This window comes from Amia ocellicauda, chromosome 4 (assembly GCF_036373705.1).
Source record: "Amia ocellicauda isolate fAmiCal2 chromosome 4, fAmiCal2.hap1, whole genome shotgun sequence".
Lineage (NCBI taxonomy): Eukaryota > Metazoa > Chordata > Actinopteri > Amiiformes > Amiidae > Amia > Amia ocellicauda.
This window is the reverse complement of record NC_089853.1, coordinates 647,512-670,631: the sequence shown is the minus strand read 5'-3', so window position 1 is coordinate 670,631 and position 23,120 is coordinate 647,512. Positions and strand designations below refer to the sequence as shown.

The 23,120-nt window shown below is 48.3% G+C and overlaps 1 protein-coding gene across 1 annotated transcript; it reads left to right on the top strand.

The window, feature by feature from the left end:
* The first annotated feature begins 24 nt into the window (after nucleotides 1–24).
* On the top strand, nucleotides 25–23,120 carry LOC136748922 (mucin-2-like). Its single transcript, XM_066702932.1, has 22 exons — nucleotides 25–49; nucleotides 202–1,976; nucleotides 4,320–5,039; nucleotides 5,439–10,998; nucleotides 11,332–11,579; nucleotides 12,017–12,191; nucleotides 12,556–12,794; nucleotides 13,001–13,184; nucleotides 13,595–13,883; nucleotides 14,093–14,271; nucleotides 14,374–14,443; nucleotides 14,709–14,827; nucleotides 15,252–15,283; nucleotides 15,735–15,912; nucleotides 16,333–16,437; nucleotides 16,757–16,797; nucleotides 16,914–17,036; nucleotides 17,414–17,755; nucleotides 17,893–18,021; nucleotides 18,372–18,411; nucleotides 19,149–19,272; nucleotides 22,275–23,120. Exons 1-22 carry the CDS (start codon nucleotides 25–27, stop codon nucleotides 22,540–22,542), a joined length of 10,965 nt encoding a protein of 3,654 aa, XP_066559029.1. The 3' UTR covers nucleotides 22,543–23,120.

The following is a 23,120-nucleotide window of genomic DNA, read 5'->3' as shown; positions in this document are numbered from 1 at the left end:
TAATAGAAATAGCATCTTGGGGACATGTTACATTTAAGTGTTGGTATCTGTAAGAATCCAGCACCACAGAGGTCCTGCTGAGGCAGCACTCAGACTTATACAGGATCCCGAAAGATCCAGACCTGCAGGTTCCCAGACTAGAACACAAGCTCTTGAAAACAGTGTATAATGCAGCTGATTAATGCTTTCTAATTAAAACAGCAGAGTCCACCACCAGTGCTGCCCAGTCCACCACCCCGTGTGTCGAGGAAACCTGTGAGTGGTCGGTGTGGTATGATGTCTACCAGCCAGACATCGTGCCAGAGGATGGAGACTTTGAGACTTTTGAAGCCATCCGGGCGAAAGGCTTCTCTGTCTGCCAGGCGCCCAGCCAGATCGAATGCCGGGCCAGCCAGTATCCCGACACGCCCCTCGTTGACCTGGCCCAGGTGGTGCAGTGTGACCCCTCAGTGGGGTTGCTGTGCCACAACTCGGAGCAGTTCCCCCCCTTCTGCTATGACTACAAGGTGCGAGTCCTGTGCTGCAGCCATGAACCCTGCCGCCGCACCACCACCTCCGCCCTGGAGATGGGCACCTCCCCACCCTCCACCGTGTCATCCACCACATGGCGCACCACAAAGCCCACCAAGACAACAACAACGACTGGCATCCAGACCACTCCCGCCAGCTCTTCCAAGCACACCACCACCACTACTGGGCATACCAGCCGCAAAACCACACCCAAACAGACCAGCACCGAGACGGCCCCCATTGAGACCACCACTCCTCATGGGACATTGCCCACCAGGACAACCAAGGTTGCCTTCACGTCCAGCAGCGTCCCCACCTCCCTGTCCACCAGCTCTCCCACTACCTGCAGGCGCCAGTGCCAGTGGTCCGAGTGGTTCAACACCCACCTGCCCACCTTCGGCTCAGAGGAGGGGGATTTTGACAGCTTCGGAGACATCAGACAGAGCGGAGGCGAGATCTGCACTGAGCCGTCCAAGGTGGAGTGCACGGCGGTCAAGTTCCCCAATAGGACGATAGAGGAGGTGGGACAGGTCGTGGAGTGCAGCGTCACCAGCGGCTTGCTCTGCAGGAACAAGGACCAAACCAGAGCTCTGCAGCTGTGCTACGACTACAAGATCCGGGTGCAGTGCTGCAGCTTGTATGAGTGTGAGACCACAATCTCTCAGCCCTCCTCGAGCACACCAGTGCCTACAACCTCGGTAACAGGGGGTATAACATCTGGAATAACATCTGGACAATCTACCTCTCCAGGGAAAACTACCACAGGGAGCACAGAGCACACAACTGAGCAAAGTACTCAGGACCACACCACCCCAAGGGGATCCACAACATCAACTGTGACCTCCGGAATGGGAAAGACATCCAAGACAGCAACAACACATGGAACAACAACTCCAACAACAAGAAAGACATCACCCAGACAGACCACATCTCCAGGTCAAACATCTGGCCAGACCACACCTGTGCAGACCAGCACAGCAAAAACTATAACAGGAAAGACATCACTTGGAAAGACCACATCTCCAGACCAATCAACATCTTCCCGTCCTCTGAGCACAATTACAGGGGCAACAGAAGCCACGTCTGCCACAACGTCCCTGGTCCCCACCACATCCACCCCAGCTGTCAGAACAGGATCCACAACCGCCCCCTCCACCGAGAGGCTTGTGTCCACTGAGAACACCGCAGCACCCACAACACCTGCTCAGTCCTCGGACACAACGACACGACCCATCGACAGCACCACCCCCAAGACCACAAGCCCACACGTAACTACCACCCCACAAACATCTACCACCCCACACGTAACTACCACCCCACAGGTAACTACCACCCCACATGAATCGACCACCCCATACACATCAACCACCCCACACACATCAACCACCCCACATGAATCTACCACCCGATACATATCTACCACCCCACACACATCTACCACCCCACACACATCTACCACCCCACACGTAACAACCACCCCACACGTAACAACCAGCCCACATGTATCTACCACCCCACACACATCAACCACCCCACATGAATCTACCACCCCATACATATCTACCACCCCACACACATCTACCACCACACACGTAACAACCAACCCACACGTATCTACCACCCCACATGTATCTACCACCCCACACACATCAACCACCCCACATGAATCTACCACCCCACACACATTTAATACCACACACACATCTGCCACCCCACACACATCTACCACCCCACATGTAACTACAACCCCATACATATCTACTACCCCACACACGTCTACCACCCCACACGTATCTACCACCCCACACATATCTACCACCCAACATGAATCTACCACCCCACACACATCTACCACCACACACGTAACAACCACCCAACATGAATCTACCACCCCACACACATCTACCACCCCACACACAATTACCACCCCTCACACATCTACCACCCCACACACATTTAATACCACACACACATCTACCACCCCACACACATCTACCACCCCACATGTAACTACAACCCCATACATATCAACTACCCCACACACGTCTAACACCCCACACGTATCTACCACCCCACACATATCTACCACCCAACATGAATCTACCACCCCACACACATCTACTACCCCACATGAATCTACCACCCCATACATATCTACCACCCCACACGAATCTACCACCACAGACACATCTACCACCCCACACACATCAACCACCCCACATGAATCTACCACCCCATACACATCTACCATCCCACATGAATCTACCATCCTACATATATCTACCACCCCACACACATCTACTACCCCACATGAATCTACCACCCCACACACATCTACCACCCCACACACATCTTCCACCCCAGACACATCTACCACCCCACACACATCTACCACCTCACAAACATCTTCCACCCCAGACACATCTACCACCCCACACACATCTACCACCCCACACATATCTTCCACCCCAGACACATCTACCACCCCACACACATCTACCACCTCACACACATCTTCCACCCCAGACAAATCTACCACCCCACACACATCTACCACCCCACATGTAACTACAACCCCATACATATCTACTGCCCCACACGTATCTACCACCCCACACGTAACTACAACCCCATACATATCTACTACCCCACACACGTCTACCATCCCACATGAATCTACCACCCGACACACATCTACTACCCCACAAACATCTACCACCCCACACGTAACAACCACCCCACACGTAACAACCACCCCACACGTAACTACCACCCCACACACATCTACCACCCCACACACATCTACCACCCCACATGAATCAACCACCCCACACATATCTAGCACCCCATACATATCTAGCACCCGACACGTATCTACCACCCAACATGAATCTACCACCCCATACATATCTACCACCCCACACACATCTACCACCACACACGTAACAACCACCCAACATGAATCTACCACCCCACACACATCTACCACCCCACACACAACTACCACCCCTCACACATCTACCACCCCACACACATTTAATACCACACACACATCTACCACCCCACACACATCTACCACCCCACATGTAACTACAACCCCATACATATCTACTACCCCACACACGTCTAACACCCCACACGTATCTACCACCCCACACATATCTACCACCCAACATGAATCTACCACCCCACACACATCTACTACCCCACATGAATCTACCACCCCATACATATCTACCACCCCACACACATCTACCACCCCACACGAATCTACCACCACAGACACATCTACCACCCCACACACATCAACCACCCCACATGAATCTACCACCCCATACACATCTACCATCCCACATGTAACTACAACCCCATACATATCTACTGCACCAAACGTATCTACCACCACACACGTAACTACAACCCCATACATATCTACTACCCCACACACGTCTACCACCCCACATGAATCTACCACCCGACACACATCTACTACCCCACAAACATCTACCACCCCACACGTAACAACCACCCCACACGTAACAACCACCCCACACGTAACTACCACCCCACACACATCTACCACCCCACACACATCTACCACCCCACATGAATCAACCACCCCACACATATCTAGCACCCCATACATATCTAGCACCCCACACGTATCTACCACCCAACATGAATCTGCCACCCCACATGAATCTACCACCCCATACGTATCTACCACCCCACACACATCTACCACCCAACACACATCTACTACCCCCCACACATTTAATACCACACACACATCTACCACCCCACACACATCTACCACCCCACATGAATCTACCACCCCATACGTATCTACCACCCCACAAGTAACTACCACCCAACATGAATCTACCACCCCACACACATCTACCACCCCACACACATCTACCACCCAACACACATCTACTACCCCCCACACATTTAATACCACACACACATCTACCACCCCACACACATCTACCACCCCACATGTAACTACAACCCCATACATATCTACTACCCCACACACGTCTACCACCCCACACTTATCTACCACCCCACACATCTCTACCACCCAACATGAATCTACCACCCCACACACATCTACCACCCCACACACATCTACAACCCCACACAAACCTACCACTTCTCATGAATCTACCACCCCTCACACATCTACCACCTCTCATGAATCTACCACCCCACACACATCATCTACTACCCCCCACACATTTAATACAACACACACATCTACCACCCCACACATATCTACTGCCCCACACGTATCTACCACCCCACACGTAACTACAACCCCATACATATCTACTACCCCACACATGTCTACCACCCCACATAAATCTACCACCCGACACACATCTACTACCCCACAAACATCTACCACCCCACACGTAACAACCACCCCACACGTAACTACCACCCCACACACATCTACCTCCCCACACACATCTACCACCCCACATGAATCTACCACCCCACACATATTAAGCACCCCACACGTATCTAGCACCCAACATGAATCTACCACCCCATACACATCTACCACCCCACATGAATCTACCACCCCATTCTTATCTACCACCCCTCAAGTAACTACCACCCAACATGAATCTACCACCCCACACACATCTACCACCCCACACACATCTACTACCCCACACACATCTACCACCCCAAACGTATCTACCATCCCACATGAATCTACCATCCTACACACATCTACCACCCCTCACACATCTACCACCTCTCATAAATCTACCACCCCACACACATCTACTACCCCCCACACATTTAATACCACACACACATCTACCACCCCACACGTAACAACCACCCCACACGTAACTACCACCCCACACGTAACTACCACCCCACACACATCTACCACCCCACACACATCTACCACCCCACATGAATCTACCACCCCACACATATCTAGCACCCCATACATATCTAGCACCCCACACGTATCTACCACCCCACACATATCTACCACCAAACATGAATCTACCACCCCATACACAACTACCACCCCACAAACATCTACCACCCCACACGTAACTACCACCCCACAGGTAACTACCACCCCACATGAATCGACCACCCCATACACATCAACCACCCCACACACATCAACCACCCCACATGAATCTACCACTCCATACATATCTACCACCCCACACACATCTACCTCCCCACACACATCTACCACCCCACACGTAACAAACACCCCACACATAACAACCACCCCACACACATCTACCAGCCCACATGTATCTACCACCCCACACACGTCTACCAACCCACACGTATCTACCACCCCATACACATCAACCACCCCACATGAATCTACCACCCCATACATATCTACCACCCCACACACATCTACCACCCCACACACATCTACCACCCCACACGTAACAAACACCCCACACGTAACAACCACCCCACACACATCTACCAGCCCACATGTATCTACCACCCCACACACGTCTACCAACCCACACGTATCTACCACCCCACATGTATCTACCACCCCACACACATCAACCACCCCACATGAATCTACCACTCCATACATATCTACCACCCCACACACATCTACCACCCCACACACATCTACCACCCCACACGTAACAAACACCCCACACATAACAACCACCCCACACACATCTACCAGCCCACATGTATCTACCACCCCACACACATCTACCAACCCACACGTATCTACCACCCCACATGTATCTACCACCCCACAAGTAACAACCACCCAACATGAATCTACCACCCCATACACATCTACCACCCCACATGAATCTACCACCTCATACGTATCTACCACCCCACAAGTAACTACCACCCAACATGAATCTACCACCCCACACACATCTACCACCCCACACACATCTACCACCCCTCACACATCTACCACCCCACACACATCTACTACCCCCCACACATTTAATACCACACACACCTCTACCACCCCACACACATCTACCACCCCACATGTAACTACAACCCCAAACATATCTACTAACCCACACACGTCTACCACCCCACACGTATCTACCACCCCACAAATATCTAGCACCCAACATGAATCTACCACCCCACACACATCTACTACCCCACATGAATCTACCACCCCATACATATCTACCACCCCACACGAATCTACCACCACAGACACTTCTACCACCCGACACACATCTACTACCCCACAAACATCTACCACCCCACACGTAACAACCACCCCACACGTAACTACCACCCCACACGTAACTACAACCCCACACACATCTACCACCCCACATGAATCTACCACCCCACACATATCTAGCACCCCATACATATCTAGCACCCCACACGTATCTACCACCCCACACATATCTACCACCAAACATGAATCTACCACCCCATACACAACTACCACCCCACAAACATCTACCACCCCACACGTAACTACCACCCCACAGGTAACTACCACCCCACATGAATCGACCACCCCATACACATCAACCACCCCACACACATCAACCACCCCACATGAATCTACCACCCCATACATATCTACCACCCCACACACATCTACCACCCCACACACATCTACTACCCCACACGTAACAAACACCCCACACGTAACAACCACCCCACACACATCTACCAGCCCACATGTATCTACCACCCCACACACGTCTACCAACCCACACGTATCTACCACCCCACATGTATCTACCACCCCACACACATCAACCACCCCACATGAATCTACCACTCCATACATATCTACCACCCCACACACATCTACCACCCCACACACATCTACCACCCCACACGTAACAAACACCCCACACATAACAACCACCCCACACACATCTACCAGCCCACATGTATCTACCACCCCACACACATTTACCAACCCACACGTATCTACCACCCCACATGTATCTACCACCCCACAAGTAACTACCACCCAACATGAATCTACCACCCCACACACATCTACCACCCCACACACATCTACAACCCCACACAAACCTACCACTTCTCATGAATCTACCACCCCTCACACATCTACCACCTCTCATGAATCTTCCACCCCACACACATCTACTACCCCCCACGCATTTAATACCACACACACATCTACCACCCCACATGTAACTACAACCCCATACATATCTACTACCCTACACACGTCTACCACCCCACACGTATCTACCACCCCACACATATCTACCACCCAACATGAATCTACCACCCCACACACATCTACTACCTTACATGAATCTACCACCCCATACATATCTACCACCCCACACACATCTACCACCCCACATGTATCTACCACCCCACAAGTAACTACCACCCAACATGAATCTACCACCCCACACACATCTACCACCCCACACACATCTACAACCCCACACAAACCTACCACTTCTCATGAATCTACCACCCCACACACATCTACTACCCCCCACACATTTAATACAACACACACATCTACCACCCCACACATATCAACTGCCCCACACGTATCTACCACCCCACACGTAACTACAACCCCATACAAATCTACTACCCCACATGAATCTACCACCCGACACACATCTACTACCCCACAAACATCTACCACCCCACACGTAACAACCACCCCACACGTAACTACCACCCCACACACATCTACCACCCCACACACATCTACCACCCCACATGAATCTACCACCCCACACATATCTAGCACCCCATACATATCTAGCACCCCACACGTATCTAGCACCCAACATGAATCTACCACCCCATTCGTATCTACCACCCCTCAAGTAACTACCACCCAACATGAATCTACCACCCCACACACATCTACTACCCCCCACACATTTAATACCACACACACATCTACCACCCCACACGTAACAACCACCCCACACGTAACTACCACCCCACACACATCTACCACCTCACACACATCTACCACCCCACATGAATCTACCACCCCACACATATCCAGCACCCCATACATATCTAGCACCCCACACGTATCTACCACCCAACATGAATCTACCACCCCATACACATCTACCACCCCACATGAATCTACCACCCCATTCTTATCTACCACCCCTCAAGTAACTACCACCCAGCATGAATCTTCCACACCACACACGTCTACCACCCCACACACATCTACCACCCCACACACATCTACCACCCCATACGTATCTACCATCCCACATGAATCTACCATCCTACACATATCTACCACCCCTCACACATCTACTACCCCACATGAATCTACCACCCCATACATATCTACCAACCCACACACATCTACCACCCCACACGAATCTACCACCCCAGACACATCTACCACCCCCCACACATCTACCACCCCACATGAATCTACCACCCCACACATATCTAGCACCCCACAAGTAACTACCACCCAAAATGAATCTACCACCCCATACACATCTACCACCCCACATGAATCTACCACCCCACAAGTAACTACCACCTCTCATGAATCTACCACCCCACACACATCTACCACCCCCCACACATCTACCACCCGACACGAACCTACCACCCCAGACACATCTACCACCCCACACACATCTACTACCCCCCACACATCTACTACCCCACATGAATCTACCACTTCTCATGAATCTACCACCCCCCACACATCTACTACCCCACATGAATCTACCACTTCTCATGTATCTACCACCCTACACACATCTACCACCCCTCACACATATACCACCCTACACACATCTACCACCTCTCATGAATCTACCACCCCACACACATCTACTACCCCCCACACATCTAATACCCCACACACATCTACCACCCCACATGGATCTACCACCTCTCATGAATCTACCACCCCACACATATCTACCACCCCTCACAAATCTACCACCCTACACACATCTACCACCCTACACACATCTACCACCTCTCATGAATCTACCACCCCACACATATCTACCACCCCTCAAACATCTACCACCCCTCACACATCTACTACCCCACACACATCTACCACCCCACACGGATCTACCACCTCATACATATCTACGACCCCACACACATCTACCACCCCACATGAATCTACCACCCCATATGTATCTACTACCCCACACACATCTACCACCCCACACACATTTACCACCCCACACACATCTACTACCATACATGAATCTACCACCCCACACATATCTACCACCCCACATGAATCTACCACCCCACACACATCTACCATCCCACACACATCTACCACCCCACATGATTCTACATCCCCATACATATCTACCACCCCACATGAATCTACCACCCCATACGTATCTACCACCCCACAAGTAACTACCACCTCTCATGAATCTACCACCCCATACACATCTACCACCCCACACACATCTACCACCCGACACGAACCTACCACCCCAGACACATCTACCACCCCACACACATCTACTACCCCACATGAATCTACCACTTCTCATGAATCTACCACCCCACACACATCTACCACCCCTCACACATATACCACCCTACACACATCTACCACCTCTCATGAATCTACCACCCCACACACATTTACTACCCCCCACACATCTAATACCACACACACATCTACCACCCCACACACATCTACCACCCCACACACATCTACCACCCCACATGGATCTACCACCACATACATATCTAGCACCCAACACACATCTACCACCTCTCATGAATCTACCACCCCTCACACATCTACCATCCCACACACATCTACCACCCCTCACACATATACCACCCCACAAGCATCTACCACCCCACATGAATCTACCACCCCTCACACATCTACTACCCCACACACATCTACTACCCCACACACATCTACCACCCCACACGGATCTACCACCTCATACATATCTACGACCCCACACACATCTACCACCCCACACACGTCTACCACCCCACATGAATCTACCACCTCTCATGAATCTACCACCCCACACACATCTACTACCCCACACACATCTACCACCCCACACACATCTACTACCCCACATGAATCTACCACCCCACACATATCTACCACCCCACATGAATCTACCACCCCACACACATCTACCATCCCACACACATCTACCACCCCACATGATTCTACATCTCCATACATATCTACCACCCCATATGTATCTACTACCCCACACACATCTACCACCCCACACACATCAACCACCCCACACCAGACCACATCTCCAGGCCAATCAATATCTGGACGAACCACACCTGCAAGGACTACGACAGGAGAGACTTCACCTGGACAGCCATCGACAGAAGCTCCTGTCACTACAGGGAACACCACTCCTATGGTAACCAGCCCCAGGGAGAGCTCTCCCAGCACACCATGTGTCTGCATCTTTCAAGGGAAGAAGATCAGCCCTGGTAAGGTCATCATCTAGGTAATCTTTTTTTCCACATTTAGTTGTCCATAACTTCCATTCAGATGTGTGACTGTCCGGTATCACAGCCATGTGGTAAAAAACATTCTTATTGTTCTCAACAGCCACCCCTGTAATCACTGTCTAGCTTCAGCAGATCAGTTATAGTTCTGGGTGGTGGTCTTAATCCCACTTTCTTCATGCATATAGGGATATAAGGGACATCCCTTATTAAACACATACAAATAGTAATTTCCTCTGCCAAGATTCTAATCCATTCCTATAGAACATTTCCAGTACATTTTCATGATGAGATCAATCTATTATTATCCCTCAGGCAGCTTCATATACAACACAACGGACAGTGCAGGGTGGTGTTACACTGCCTTCTGTAATGCCACCTGTGGGGTTGATAGACATGTGACAGAATGCCACTCCACCACCACTGCCCCGACAACCCCTGCAAAAACAACCACACCTGGAACGACAGCTGCCCCCTCGACTAGAGGAACCCCAGAGACCACCAGCCCTGGAGTGCCCACCAACCCTGCTCCTGAGTGTGCTGCCCTGACACCTCCCCGAAAGGTAAGGCCTGAACCGGCAGACTGGTGAGGGTCTGGCAACACCGCAAAAATTCACCCAGCCTTTCCAGTAAGGTGCTTGCTGACCTACACAGAGCTCATCATTCTTGATCAGCGGCTCTCCAACCTGGTCTCAGGGGACCTCTGTATCTGCTGGTTTTCATTTCAACCCAGTTTTCAGCCACTTAAGTGAACAGTGAGTGAATTATTTTTACTTGTTAAAAAGCTGAAAACAATTGAAAAAGTGGTCATAAGACAATTAAGGATTCAAGATTGAGCTCAGGTTGGAACGAAGACCAGCAGACACAGGCCCCCCTGGATGGAGAACTTCTGGTCCAGATTAATAGACCCTTCTGTTCATCTTCCCCTTCTGTGTAATCTTGTTTTTTAACGGCAAGATCACTTGACCAATAAACCCAACCCCACTGTGCCCCCCCCCAGCTGAACGAGACGTGGCAGATCGACAGGTGCACCCATGCCACCTGCCAAGGCAACAACCAGATCTCGCTGAAGCCCGTTCAATGCAGCCCAGTGAGAAAACTGACCTGCGCCAGCGGCCGGCCTGCTCTCAAGGTGTACGACCAGGACGGCTGCTGCTTCCAGTATGAGTGCGAGTGTGAGTCTTAGAGGGATAATGAACCATTAAACCCACTAAGAGATACATAAAATGCTGCAGGCAGTTGAGTATGTGGATCTGGATCACCTGTTTTTGGTTTTGTGTTTTCACTCGGTTCAGCAACAATAAGCTCATCTTTCATTAATTCATGACTTATTAATTAAAAACCTGACAGCAAATTATTCATCCAGCTCTTGTCTAAAATCTTTGGGGTCCAAATCCAAAAGTGACAAAGGCTCGATCTTATATTTTAGGAATGTACCTCCAGAGTCCTGGTTTGAAAGCTGCATTAAAACTCTGAGTTTTCTCCAGACGCTGAGTCTTTAGCTGTGTAGACTGAGTGCTCCTGTCCCTTGTGTCGTAGGTGTCTGTGCCAGCTGGGGTTACCAGCACCACATGACGTTCGACGGGACATACTACCCCTACAGCAGCCAGTGCAGTCACGTGCTGGTGCAACAGATCAGCCCCAAGTACGACAACTTCCACATCTACGTGGACGACAATGACTGCTACGGCCAGCAGAGCGGGCTCTGCTCCCGCACCCTGCGCATCTTCTACAGGGGCAGCGAAGTCCGGCTCACCCAGATGAACAGGAAGAATATGGTGACCACCCAATGTTGAAATCTCCCCAAACTTTTCTGGTGTTGCAGATGGTCACAAAAGCTAGAGATACTATGGTGGCTTTCTATAATGTTACCACTTGCTGGAGGTGGCTTCTGAGCCTCCTGTGACTTCCTGTATTTTGTGTGTGCATTTCCTGTCTGTTTCCAGCCCTAACACCTCTTGCTGTGCTCTGTGGGTCCCTGCAGGTGATCTTCAACGGTAAACAAGTCTTCCCCAACCTATACAAAAACGGCTTCAAGATCTTCTCCACAGGCATCAGCATCCAAGTGCAGATCATGGATTTCAATGTGCTAGTGGTGTACGCAGGCATGGTCTCCACAGTCACTGTGTCATCCAGACTGTTCTCCCACAACACGGAGGGACTCTGTGGTAAGAGCCTGCTCTTGCCTTGGGAGCTGATGTCATGTAGAAAGCGTTCTTCCTCTCAGCACCAGAGTCAGAAAACGATACAGCAAAACAAAAAATTGAACTGGCATTCCTTCGCTTTCTAATGCAGCCTCAATGGCACGCATTATTACTTGACTAGTAGTATTTCAGTGGGGTTTGATAATACAGTGAGATCACAGACACAGCTTGAGTCAGGAAAAGTGAGTGACGTTAACAGTTCACACAGAATGGCTTCCCATGGGTTGTGATAAACAAATCCACACAGCTGTGGGGAAAGATGGGGTAGCAGTAAGTGGTAGGCAATACTCTAACTCTGTGTTACACAAGTCCTGTACATATGACCTCACCTTCACTTCCTTCTGAACACCAGTGTGCATTGACTTCCCTGACAGGCACCTGCACTAACAACAGGCAGGAGGACTGCCGGCAGCCCAGTGGCGTCACGGCCGCTTCCTGCCCCGAGATGGTGAAGGAGTGGCTGGTGCCTGGACAGAACAGATCGGCCTGTGACAACACTGCTCCCACCACCAGGGCACCAACAACCACCATGCCAGCTCCCTCACCCATGACTGGCACTCCCAGCACTGCACAGTCCACAGCAACACCAACAACTCCAACGACCGCTGTGTCCAACCCCCGGCCCTCATGCGAGGCCCCCCTGTGCGAGCTCCTCAAGAGCAAGTAAGGGTCTCGTTTTCACCCTCCTGGGACATCCTTTATTCCGCTGAGGTGGAGGGAGCGGGTTCTATCCAGGATCAACAAGAGCACGTCCACTGATCGACCTCAGCTCCTGTTTCTATGTTGTGCCTGTCTTATTCATGAGAGATGGGTGGGAAATAACCTATCTATTTTCTTTAAGTTCACTAACAGGCTGCTCTCCTGTCTGTCAGACTATTCCAGGCCTGCCACTCGCTGGTCCCTCCAGAGCCCTTCTACACGTCCTGTGTGCTGGACACCTGTGAGCTGAGCGAGGTGGATGCCGTGTGCAGTGATCTGCAGAGTTACGCCGGCCTGTGTGCTGCGCAGGGAGTCTGTGTGGACTGGAGGAACAGCACACAGGGGAAATGCTGTGAGTTACACACACTGGGAAGTCAGTGCTGCATCCCTGTATCTCTCTCTGATCCTGCTGCCCCGTCTCCCTCTCTGATCCTGCTGACCTGTCTCCCTGCAGTGTTCCCTTGTCCAGCCTCTAAGGAGTACAGAGCCTGTGCGCCCGAGGTGGAGCTCACCTGCAATCACAGGTACAGAATATCTGCATGACTCCGCCTCTCAGTGTCTCTGGCTGTCTGTCTCTGAGTCCCTATCACTCAAACTCTCTGTCTCCGAGTCCCTGTCACTCAAGCTCTGTTGCTCTGATTCAGATACTTGTGTTTCTCTGGGTTTTCACTCTGTACTGAAGACTGCATACAGATGGGTTCTTCCTCTCTAGGAATATTATAGAAGCAAAATGGCCAATATAAGATGTGATTATCGTTGTTGTTCTCATTATTACTTGTTGTTGTAAAGGCATAATGAGGAATTCAGCGCTGATGATGAGGCCGAGTCCCAGCTGACGGAGGGCTGCTTCTGTCCCAACGGGACCACGCTATTCAACCCCAATATGGACGTCTGTGTTGCCTCCTGTGGTGAGGCTGCCGCCTGCTCACTTTCTTGCACTGCTCTTCTCTCGCTTCATCGGCATGACTTCCTCAACAAATTTCCAAGTTTTTTTAAACTCACGGATACAGAAAAGCTCAGCTTTTCTGAATGACTTTCTCTCAATTATTACATCTCCTTATGCTCCCAGTTCAGTTTCTTACAAAGTATTTGCCAGCTGTACTGATTGTTGTGTTTCTGTGAGCTGTCCCTCAAGTTTATCTATGATGATTAATTGTCTTATGGTTTTCTTCTGCTCTGGGCATTGGCAGGATTGCTTGCAAGTTGTTGTCTCTTCCCATGTCAGTGCAAGCTGGTATCTTATGGTCAACGTTAAGAACCAGTCACCGTCAATAAGGACATGTTCTCAGCTGCATGTCAGGTTCAGTAACGGTCTTGATTGTTTGCTTTCAGCCTGCACCGGCCCAGACGGCATTCCCAAGGAGGTAAAGCAGCTCTTTTCACTAATCGTGTGTCAGGGAATGGAGGGGAATGCATGAGGGTGAAAGGAGGCTCAGACTCATCCCTAAAGGATAACTCCTTTAGTTTGAAATACACTGTTTCAACCAAAACAATTGTCCACTCCACACAAGACTGTTTAATTAGTGCTCACAGCAGTTACATTTCTGTGGCACTGCAGCTCGCAGTGTAAGCAGAGGCATGTGTTTCTGTGCATCCTGACAGATGTGCTGCAGCTGAGACTCCAGGGCAGTTAAACCTGGGTCCTGCATTGGCTTCAGCACTGGCTGATGGATCTACACAGACCTAGGCAAGGAGAGGAACAAGAAAACACTGCAGATGTGCCCCCATGTCCTCCATGTTGTTGTTCTCCATGTTCTCTTGTTGATGTTGAATGATGTGTAAAGCTGTTCTATCTCTGCCCCTCCCCTCACCCAGCTGGGACAGACCTGGCAGAGTAACTGCCACGACTGTGTGTGTGACAACGTCACCATGAGCGTGCAGTGCCGCCCCCATGCCTGCCCCCTCCCACCCATGCTGCCCTGCAACAAGGAGGGCCAGGTCCTGGTCACCATGCCCATGGATGGCAACACCTGCTGCAACATCACCAAGTGCGGTGAGAGACCAGACAGGCAGGGGATGCAGTGAGAGTCACAGAGAGAGACAGAGACAGGGGGTGCAGTGAGACAGGCAGGGCAAAATAAGAACAAACACAGAGGAGATGTGCTCCAGTCAGTCCTCCAGATCTGTACAGATTAATTCCTCTAATAAACCTTCATCCAGCATGACCAACTGTGACATGGGTTCAGGGACACAAGGCTGCAGAAATGAGACATTAAACCACAAGAAAATGCTGCAAACACACAGTGCAAGAGAGCAGCAAAAAAGCAAAACTCCACACAGGAATGCTCCTGCTGGCTCTGCCACTATACTTGAATATCTGTTGTTCTCCTCCTGTGGTCGCTTCAGTCAGTGTAACCTTTCAGCAGGGCGGCAGTAAGTTGTTTCAGACTCTGAGCTGTGTGTGTCTCTGCAGAGTGTGACCGGAGCCGCTGCACCAGGCCAGAGGAAAGCTGTGAGGCCGGGTTCCAACCAGTAGCCATGAGCTCAGAGAACAGCTGCTGCCCCATCTACCAGTGTGGTGAGCCCCGCCCCCCTGGCCCCACCCTTCTGTCTGTCAGACCTCTGGTAACAACAGTTGAGGTCTGGGGAGGGATGTCCAGTAAATGTTGATAGGCTGACACAGTGAGGAACAGGATCTTAGCATCCAAACACCAGGATGTGCTGCTGGTACCTGCTACAGACAGGGTCTCCTTTGCATCCTGCCAGTACACGTCCACATCCCCACACAGATGCATTCAGCACATTCATAAAATAAACATATAGTCCGACTCAGCATATTCTTACAAGAAGGGCGTTTGTCTCTCAGAGTTGTTAAAGGTGTCTGTTTCCATCCGCAGTGCCCAAGAAGGTGTGTGTCCTGAACGGCACCGAGTACCAGGTAATGAGCTGATTCTGAGAGGGGGGACTCTGGGGATCCGGGGGGACTGCATTCTTAAACACTGCACAGTGACTTTCATGCAGAAGCTCATCTCTCTCCCTTTCTCTGCCACCCAGCCCGGAGTGATCGTGCCCGTGTCCCTGTGTGACGAGTGTAAATGCGGCTTTGAGATGGACTCCAAGATACAGCTGCACAGGATGGAGTGCAAGACACAGACGTGTGACGAGCACTGTCCTGCGGTATGCTTCCCCAGCTTCCCGCACGCTGCTCTGTTTCCCACCGTGCTATATGGTAGAATAGGTTCCTGGTTAATGGACAAGCTGTGTCATCTAGCAACACATTTTAAGCTTTACTACAGAGTAACCAAAGTGAAGTCAGTAACCATAAACTGTTCATTGTCACTGAGCCGGTGAAGCCGTTCATTCATTGTTCTTCTAACCGGGGAGCAGACAGAATCCAGAAAGAGCTTATTTTTGGTGTCAAGGTAATGCATGTCTTCAGCACTCAGAACACCCATTCTTCTGTCTGTGCCCAGTCCAGGCTCATGGTCACAGGCAGAGGCTTTCTTCTCTCACTAACACCCAGAAATCATGTGTTTATTTCTTTTAAAACACAGGGATTCAGATACCGGGAGGTCCCTGGCCAATGCTGTGGAAAGTGTGCTCAGGTGGCCTGTGTCTTCCCCATGCCAAACACCAAGGACCCCACTGGCAATCCCACTAGCAACAATGGCAACACCACTCCCAATGGCAACAATGGAAACACCACTCCCAATGGCAATAATGGCAACACCACTCCCAATGGAAACAATGGAAACAATAGTAACAATGGCAACACCACTTCCAATGGCAACAATGGAAACAATGGTAACAATGGCAACACCATTCCCAATGGCAACAGTGGTAACAATGTCAACATCACTCCCACAGAAAAGGAGACCCCTCTGTATGAGCTGATGGTGAGTGACAGTACTGTGTGTGACGGCTGTGGTCTCGGTGTGTTTGCATAGTGTATCTTACTGGATGTTTTACATCAACTACATTTTGATCAGAGATCCACACATAATAATAATAAACTCCCTCCTCTCCCCCCAAGTCTGGAGAGAATGTCACCTTCCCCGGAGACAACTGCATGCACTACCAGTGCTTCATGATTGACGGGCAGTATGTGCCAATCAGCACCAAGAAGGCCTGCCTGGAGTTCCGCCCCGAGGCCTGTGTCCCTGTGAGTGTGTGGGCAGAGCGTGGGTCACTAGTTTGGGATGATGTGTCTTTGACTCACTTCTCTGCGTTTGATGTTGTTGAATTGGAATGATGTTGGAGGGTGGCCATGTATAAAGACAGGGACTCTGTATGACACTGGAGAGCACAGACTCCTAATGGTCAGTAAACACACCAGTAACTCAATATCCTCACACCATGGCCAGGCAGATGTAGTGAACCTTGAGTCCAAGACTGGTACACAAGGTGCATTTACACAGGGAAGTCTATATGCTAATTTCTACAGCATTAGTTGCAGGGGGAAGACTCCGCATGGCCCCATTCTCAGCTCTGACCTCTGACCTTCTCTTTCAGGGCACTATCCGCTACTCCGATGATGGCTGCTGTCAGACCTGTAAGTACCACAGTGTGAACAGGGCACACTACACAGAGAGCTCAAGAGTTCTCCTGGAGGCCATCTGCTGAACCATCATCTCTTTCACACCTGGGAAGCAAAACAAAATGGGTCTGATTATGTAATTTCATAAATAATCATGATTTTTCAAGCTGGAGCAAATATGGGCTGCGGGCCTGAGCTTCACAGCTGTGCTCAGACTGACCCGCAGCAGCAGCACAAGACACACAGGAAATAGAATAGAATAGAATAATACTTTTTTGTAAAATGGTCTAAATGACACAGTTAATATCTTGATATGCGGGATACACAGTTGTTCACGTAAGGACATTTCTCTCACACCACCCCTCGAACCACGACTCTTCCTCTTAGTCCTACATCTTACTTTGGATCGGGTGGTCTTTTTACTTATTTTCAGGCAGGCCTCAGGCAGATTAGTATCCAAAATGTCAGCAGTGTAGATCCAGAGGGACAGCAGGTGCTCTCGTGTATAGGTGAGAGTAGCTTGTTCATCACTCCATCCAAAACATTCCTGGAGCAAAGCCATTACCATGCAAAAAGACATCCATAACTTAATGATCCTTAAATGGAAATTAAGAAGGAGTTACATGCAAATGAACAAACAAACACACGTTCGAGTGAGACACAGGGTCAGCAGCAGTGCCGCACCCCCTCCCAAATACAGTGTCTCCCTGTTTCCAGTGATACAGCTGTGTGTCTCCTGTCCGTTTCCGCAGGTGATGAGAAGCCCGAGAGCTGCCGGGTGCAGAAGAAGCCCACCACCATCAGCCATGAGGGTTGTGTGTCCCTGAGCCCTGTGGAGGTGTCCTCCTGCCTGGGGGCCTGCAGCACCTACACCCTGTGAGCAAAGCCCTGCAACACTGACAAACACATTGTAACAGTTTTCTAGAACACAAAGGCAATCCTTTTTCATGTATATATATAAAATAGTAATAAGGATTATTAAGCCTAGAAAAACAGGGTTAATCAAGATAACTGCCAGATGTAGGGTTACCAAAATCATTTATTATGATTTAACTTTCACAGGGGAATTTAAGTCTGCAATATAATGTATCTAACAGAAAGAGGAACAATGACTATTGTGTATAAATATATCAGGTAAGACAAAACATAAGCAATGTGATAAGTGATAAAGATAATAAAGACAGACACAAAAATAGAGTATGAAATAAACTTTAAAGGAATAAATTATCCTGAAGAAAACAAAAAAGGTCTTCACAAAATAGGATCGGCAGGGGAATCCACACCCCGTGGCAGCGCGAATGCTATTATAGTTGCAAATGCACTCCTATCCCCGCATAATCCAATGGCATGTAATCAAAAATAGTCCACGCAATGTCCCGAATAATCCAATAACGTGTATATGTCAAGCAAGAGAAAAAGGAAGGATCTCACCGGCTTGATGCGCGCTGCGATGAGAGATGTCCTGTGTGGTGAATCCAGGCTTTGAACTATGGAATGCCATTTGAGTCAATATGAAATAAATAAATAAATAAATAAATAAATATGGCTATGAAATAAATAAATAAATAAATAAATAAATGAGGCAATAAATATATAAATATAAAAATAAATATATAAATGAGTCAATATATAAATAAATAGTATTTTTTTAATTATGTTTTTCATAATGCCACATTTCATAATTTCATGGCACTATTTCATAATGACACATTTCAGTATTTCATGGTAGTATTTCATAATGGCACATTCCCATTTGGTATATTCAATATGGATCATCTTAATTGTACAGCAGCAAAACAACAATGTTACATTAGTTTATTGCAGGCACATTATACATTTCCAAAGATTACTTTTAAGAATATACCTTTGAATACTGAAAAAATAAAGTCGGCCTGCACACATCCAAATTTAAACATCAGACACGAGTTTCAAATATCATTAACTTAAAGGCTTTTTAAGTAAAAAATCTTTCTGCCCATTTCCCTGCAGATGATATGTTTTGTATGAAACTGTTATTCACATAAATGTATACTAAATGTATACTAAATGTATACTAAATGTAGCAGTATACGCATGGCTAACACATTGGAAATATGTACCGATGGCTTAGACAAATTGTTTTTAAAATGCATTGACACAACAGATATGGTTTGTAAAAATCGGTATCTCTTTCCATAAAAACTGACATATCTACACATTTGGAGGACATCGCCCTAGTTAACGCTCTCACCAGTATGTAGCCCCGCAACCTCAGCTGGGCGGGAGCTGCGCTGTGAGAGAGAGCAGCCAGTCATTTTATAGTTTATTTTGGTACTTTTATCAATTAAATACATTTACATTTTCAAATGATTTGAAATACAAAAAACAAAAAAGTACATAACTGTGTGAGAGAAAATTCTAAAGCCACTTTCATGTAGCTTATGAACTGAAACACGTTAAGCAATTTTACTCGTAGCCCTTTCATCAATGTTTGACCAGATTTTGATATTGCAGATGTCAGAAAAAAACACCACAGGTGATGTGAATGGTATTGCGAAGTTATATCAAATATAAAGCTTGGGTATGAACTGCTGATATGTTTGAAAATTAAACCAGATTTTGCGAGGTGCTGTGAGGTCCTGCGCACATCGTACTGCGTATTTGACGTGCATTTGATATTGATTATGTTCAGTTAAGTGCCTGCTCTTTTGTACAGGACTGGTAGGTGTGGGTCTTGTCATAAGAAAAGTTAGGATCCAATGGTTAGTAGAGTAAACCACATTAAGCTATTCCCACATTCACCGCATTTAACATTACGCACAATTCACCTTGGTTACAATAGGGATTAATTGTCGAGCCTCCGCTGTCCTCCGTATTGTCCACACAGCAGCGATACAGACTCGATGTGCTGCTGCTTTGGTCTGAATCTGAGAGAAACCACGCCCATTCATTTGAATATACCAAATGGAAATGTGCCATTTTGAAATACTGCCATGAAATACTGAAATGTGTCATTATGAAATAGTGCCATGAAATTCTGAAATGTGCCATTATGAAAAACATAATTAAAAAAATACTATTTATTTATATATTGACTCATTTTTATATTTATTTTTATATTTATTGACTCATTTTTATATTTATTTTTATATTTATTGCCTCATTTATTTATTTATTTATTTATTTATTTCATAGCCTTATTTATTTATTTATTTATTTAATTAATATTGACTCAAACGGCATTCCATATTGAACTGCAATGCGATTCCTTCCTTTAACCGGTTAGAAAGAAACGTAGGAAAATGGTAAAAAAATGATCAATGCAAAAGTCAAATAGCCCTGGATTATAGAGCAAAAATACACTCAAGACTCAGAGAGTAATCATATACCTCTGAGGAACGAATACTACAGAGACATGACAGTGCGACGACGTTAGGTCTGTGAACATAAAACCCAACTCCCATTAATGCTGTCCTGAGCACCCGGAAGAAGGAAGTTAAATACACCCAATTAACATCACTATGGCAACCCAGCCGGGCTTCCTGGTGTAACCTACTCTTAAAGTGCCCACGTCCCAATGCTGCAGTCATGAGGTGTGACAGCTAAGAGCAGTTAGAGTGTGGGTGTAAACGTGCCCTATTAGTGCATTAAACAAAACCTTCCTGTAAGTTATGAACATTTTAACCTGGCCAGGCTACTGCAGCCTTGATGGGTCTGCAGATGAAGAGTTTATTTCTCCACTTTATGTGGGGTGGCCACAACACACACACACACACAGAGACACACACACACATAGACACCTGACTCACACACACACACACACACACACTCACACGCAGTCTCACACAGAGACACACACAAACACAGCCCTGACCCTTGACCCATTTGCTGCCCCTCAGGTACTCCTCTGAGGCCAGCTCCATGGAGCACAAGTGCAGCTGCTGCCAGGAGACCCGGACCAGCCAAAGGAACGTCACCCTGCAGTGCGCCAACGGCTCTTCCGCCCCGTACACCTACATCTACATCGAGGAGTGCGCCTGCAAGGACACCCACTGCCAGGGCCAGTACGATGGCCTGCTCCTTAGCCCAGACCAGGGGGGGCAAAAAAAGGGACCAAGAGCAACAGAGACGACAAGGAAGACTGGAGACCAAGGGAAAGAAGAATAACCGGGGCAATAAGAGTAACAAGGACCAATAAGACAAATACGAATAAAATGAGACAAAGACATGAGAAATAAGTAGCAATATGTAGAAAAAGAATAGAAGGGTAATTAAGACAAGGACAGAGAGACCAGCAGAGACAGAGAGACAAGAACAGAGAGACCAGCAGAGACAGAGAAACAACACTGACCAACACAGAGACAGAGAGACAAAGAAAAGACAGGAAACAATGACAGAAACAGCCTGGAAAGCAATGACAAAAGAGACAGGACAGCTAGGACAGGAGAGGAGAGACATAGGAAGGGACAATAAGAAAGAGACAGAGAGATTGATGAGAACAAGAAGGAAGTGGGAAAAACTAATAATAGAAAGTAGAGATTTAGACAGAAGAAAAATTATATCTAATAGATTTAGCCAACGGTCAGCTTTAATAAAAATGCATTTTGTCAGCACAATGGTGTTGCTGTTATTGAGACTGTACAGCATATTGACAGGTGGATCTGTGAATGTTTCCTGCACATTGAACAGCTATGTTCACACCTGACCTCTGCTAAACTGATAAATAAACTGTAAACCATTGCAAA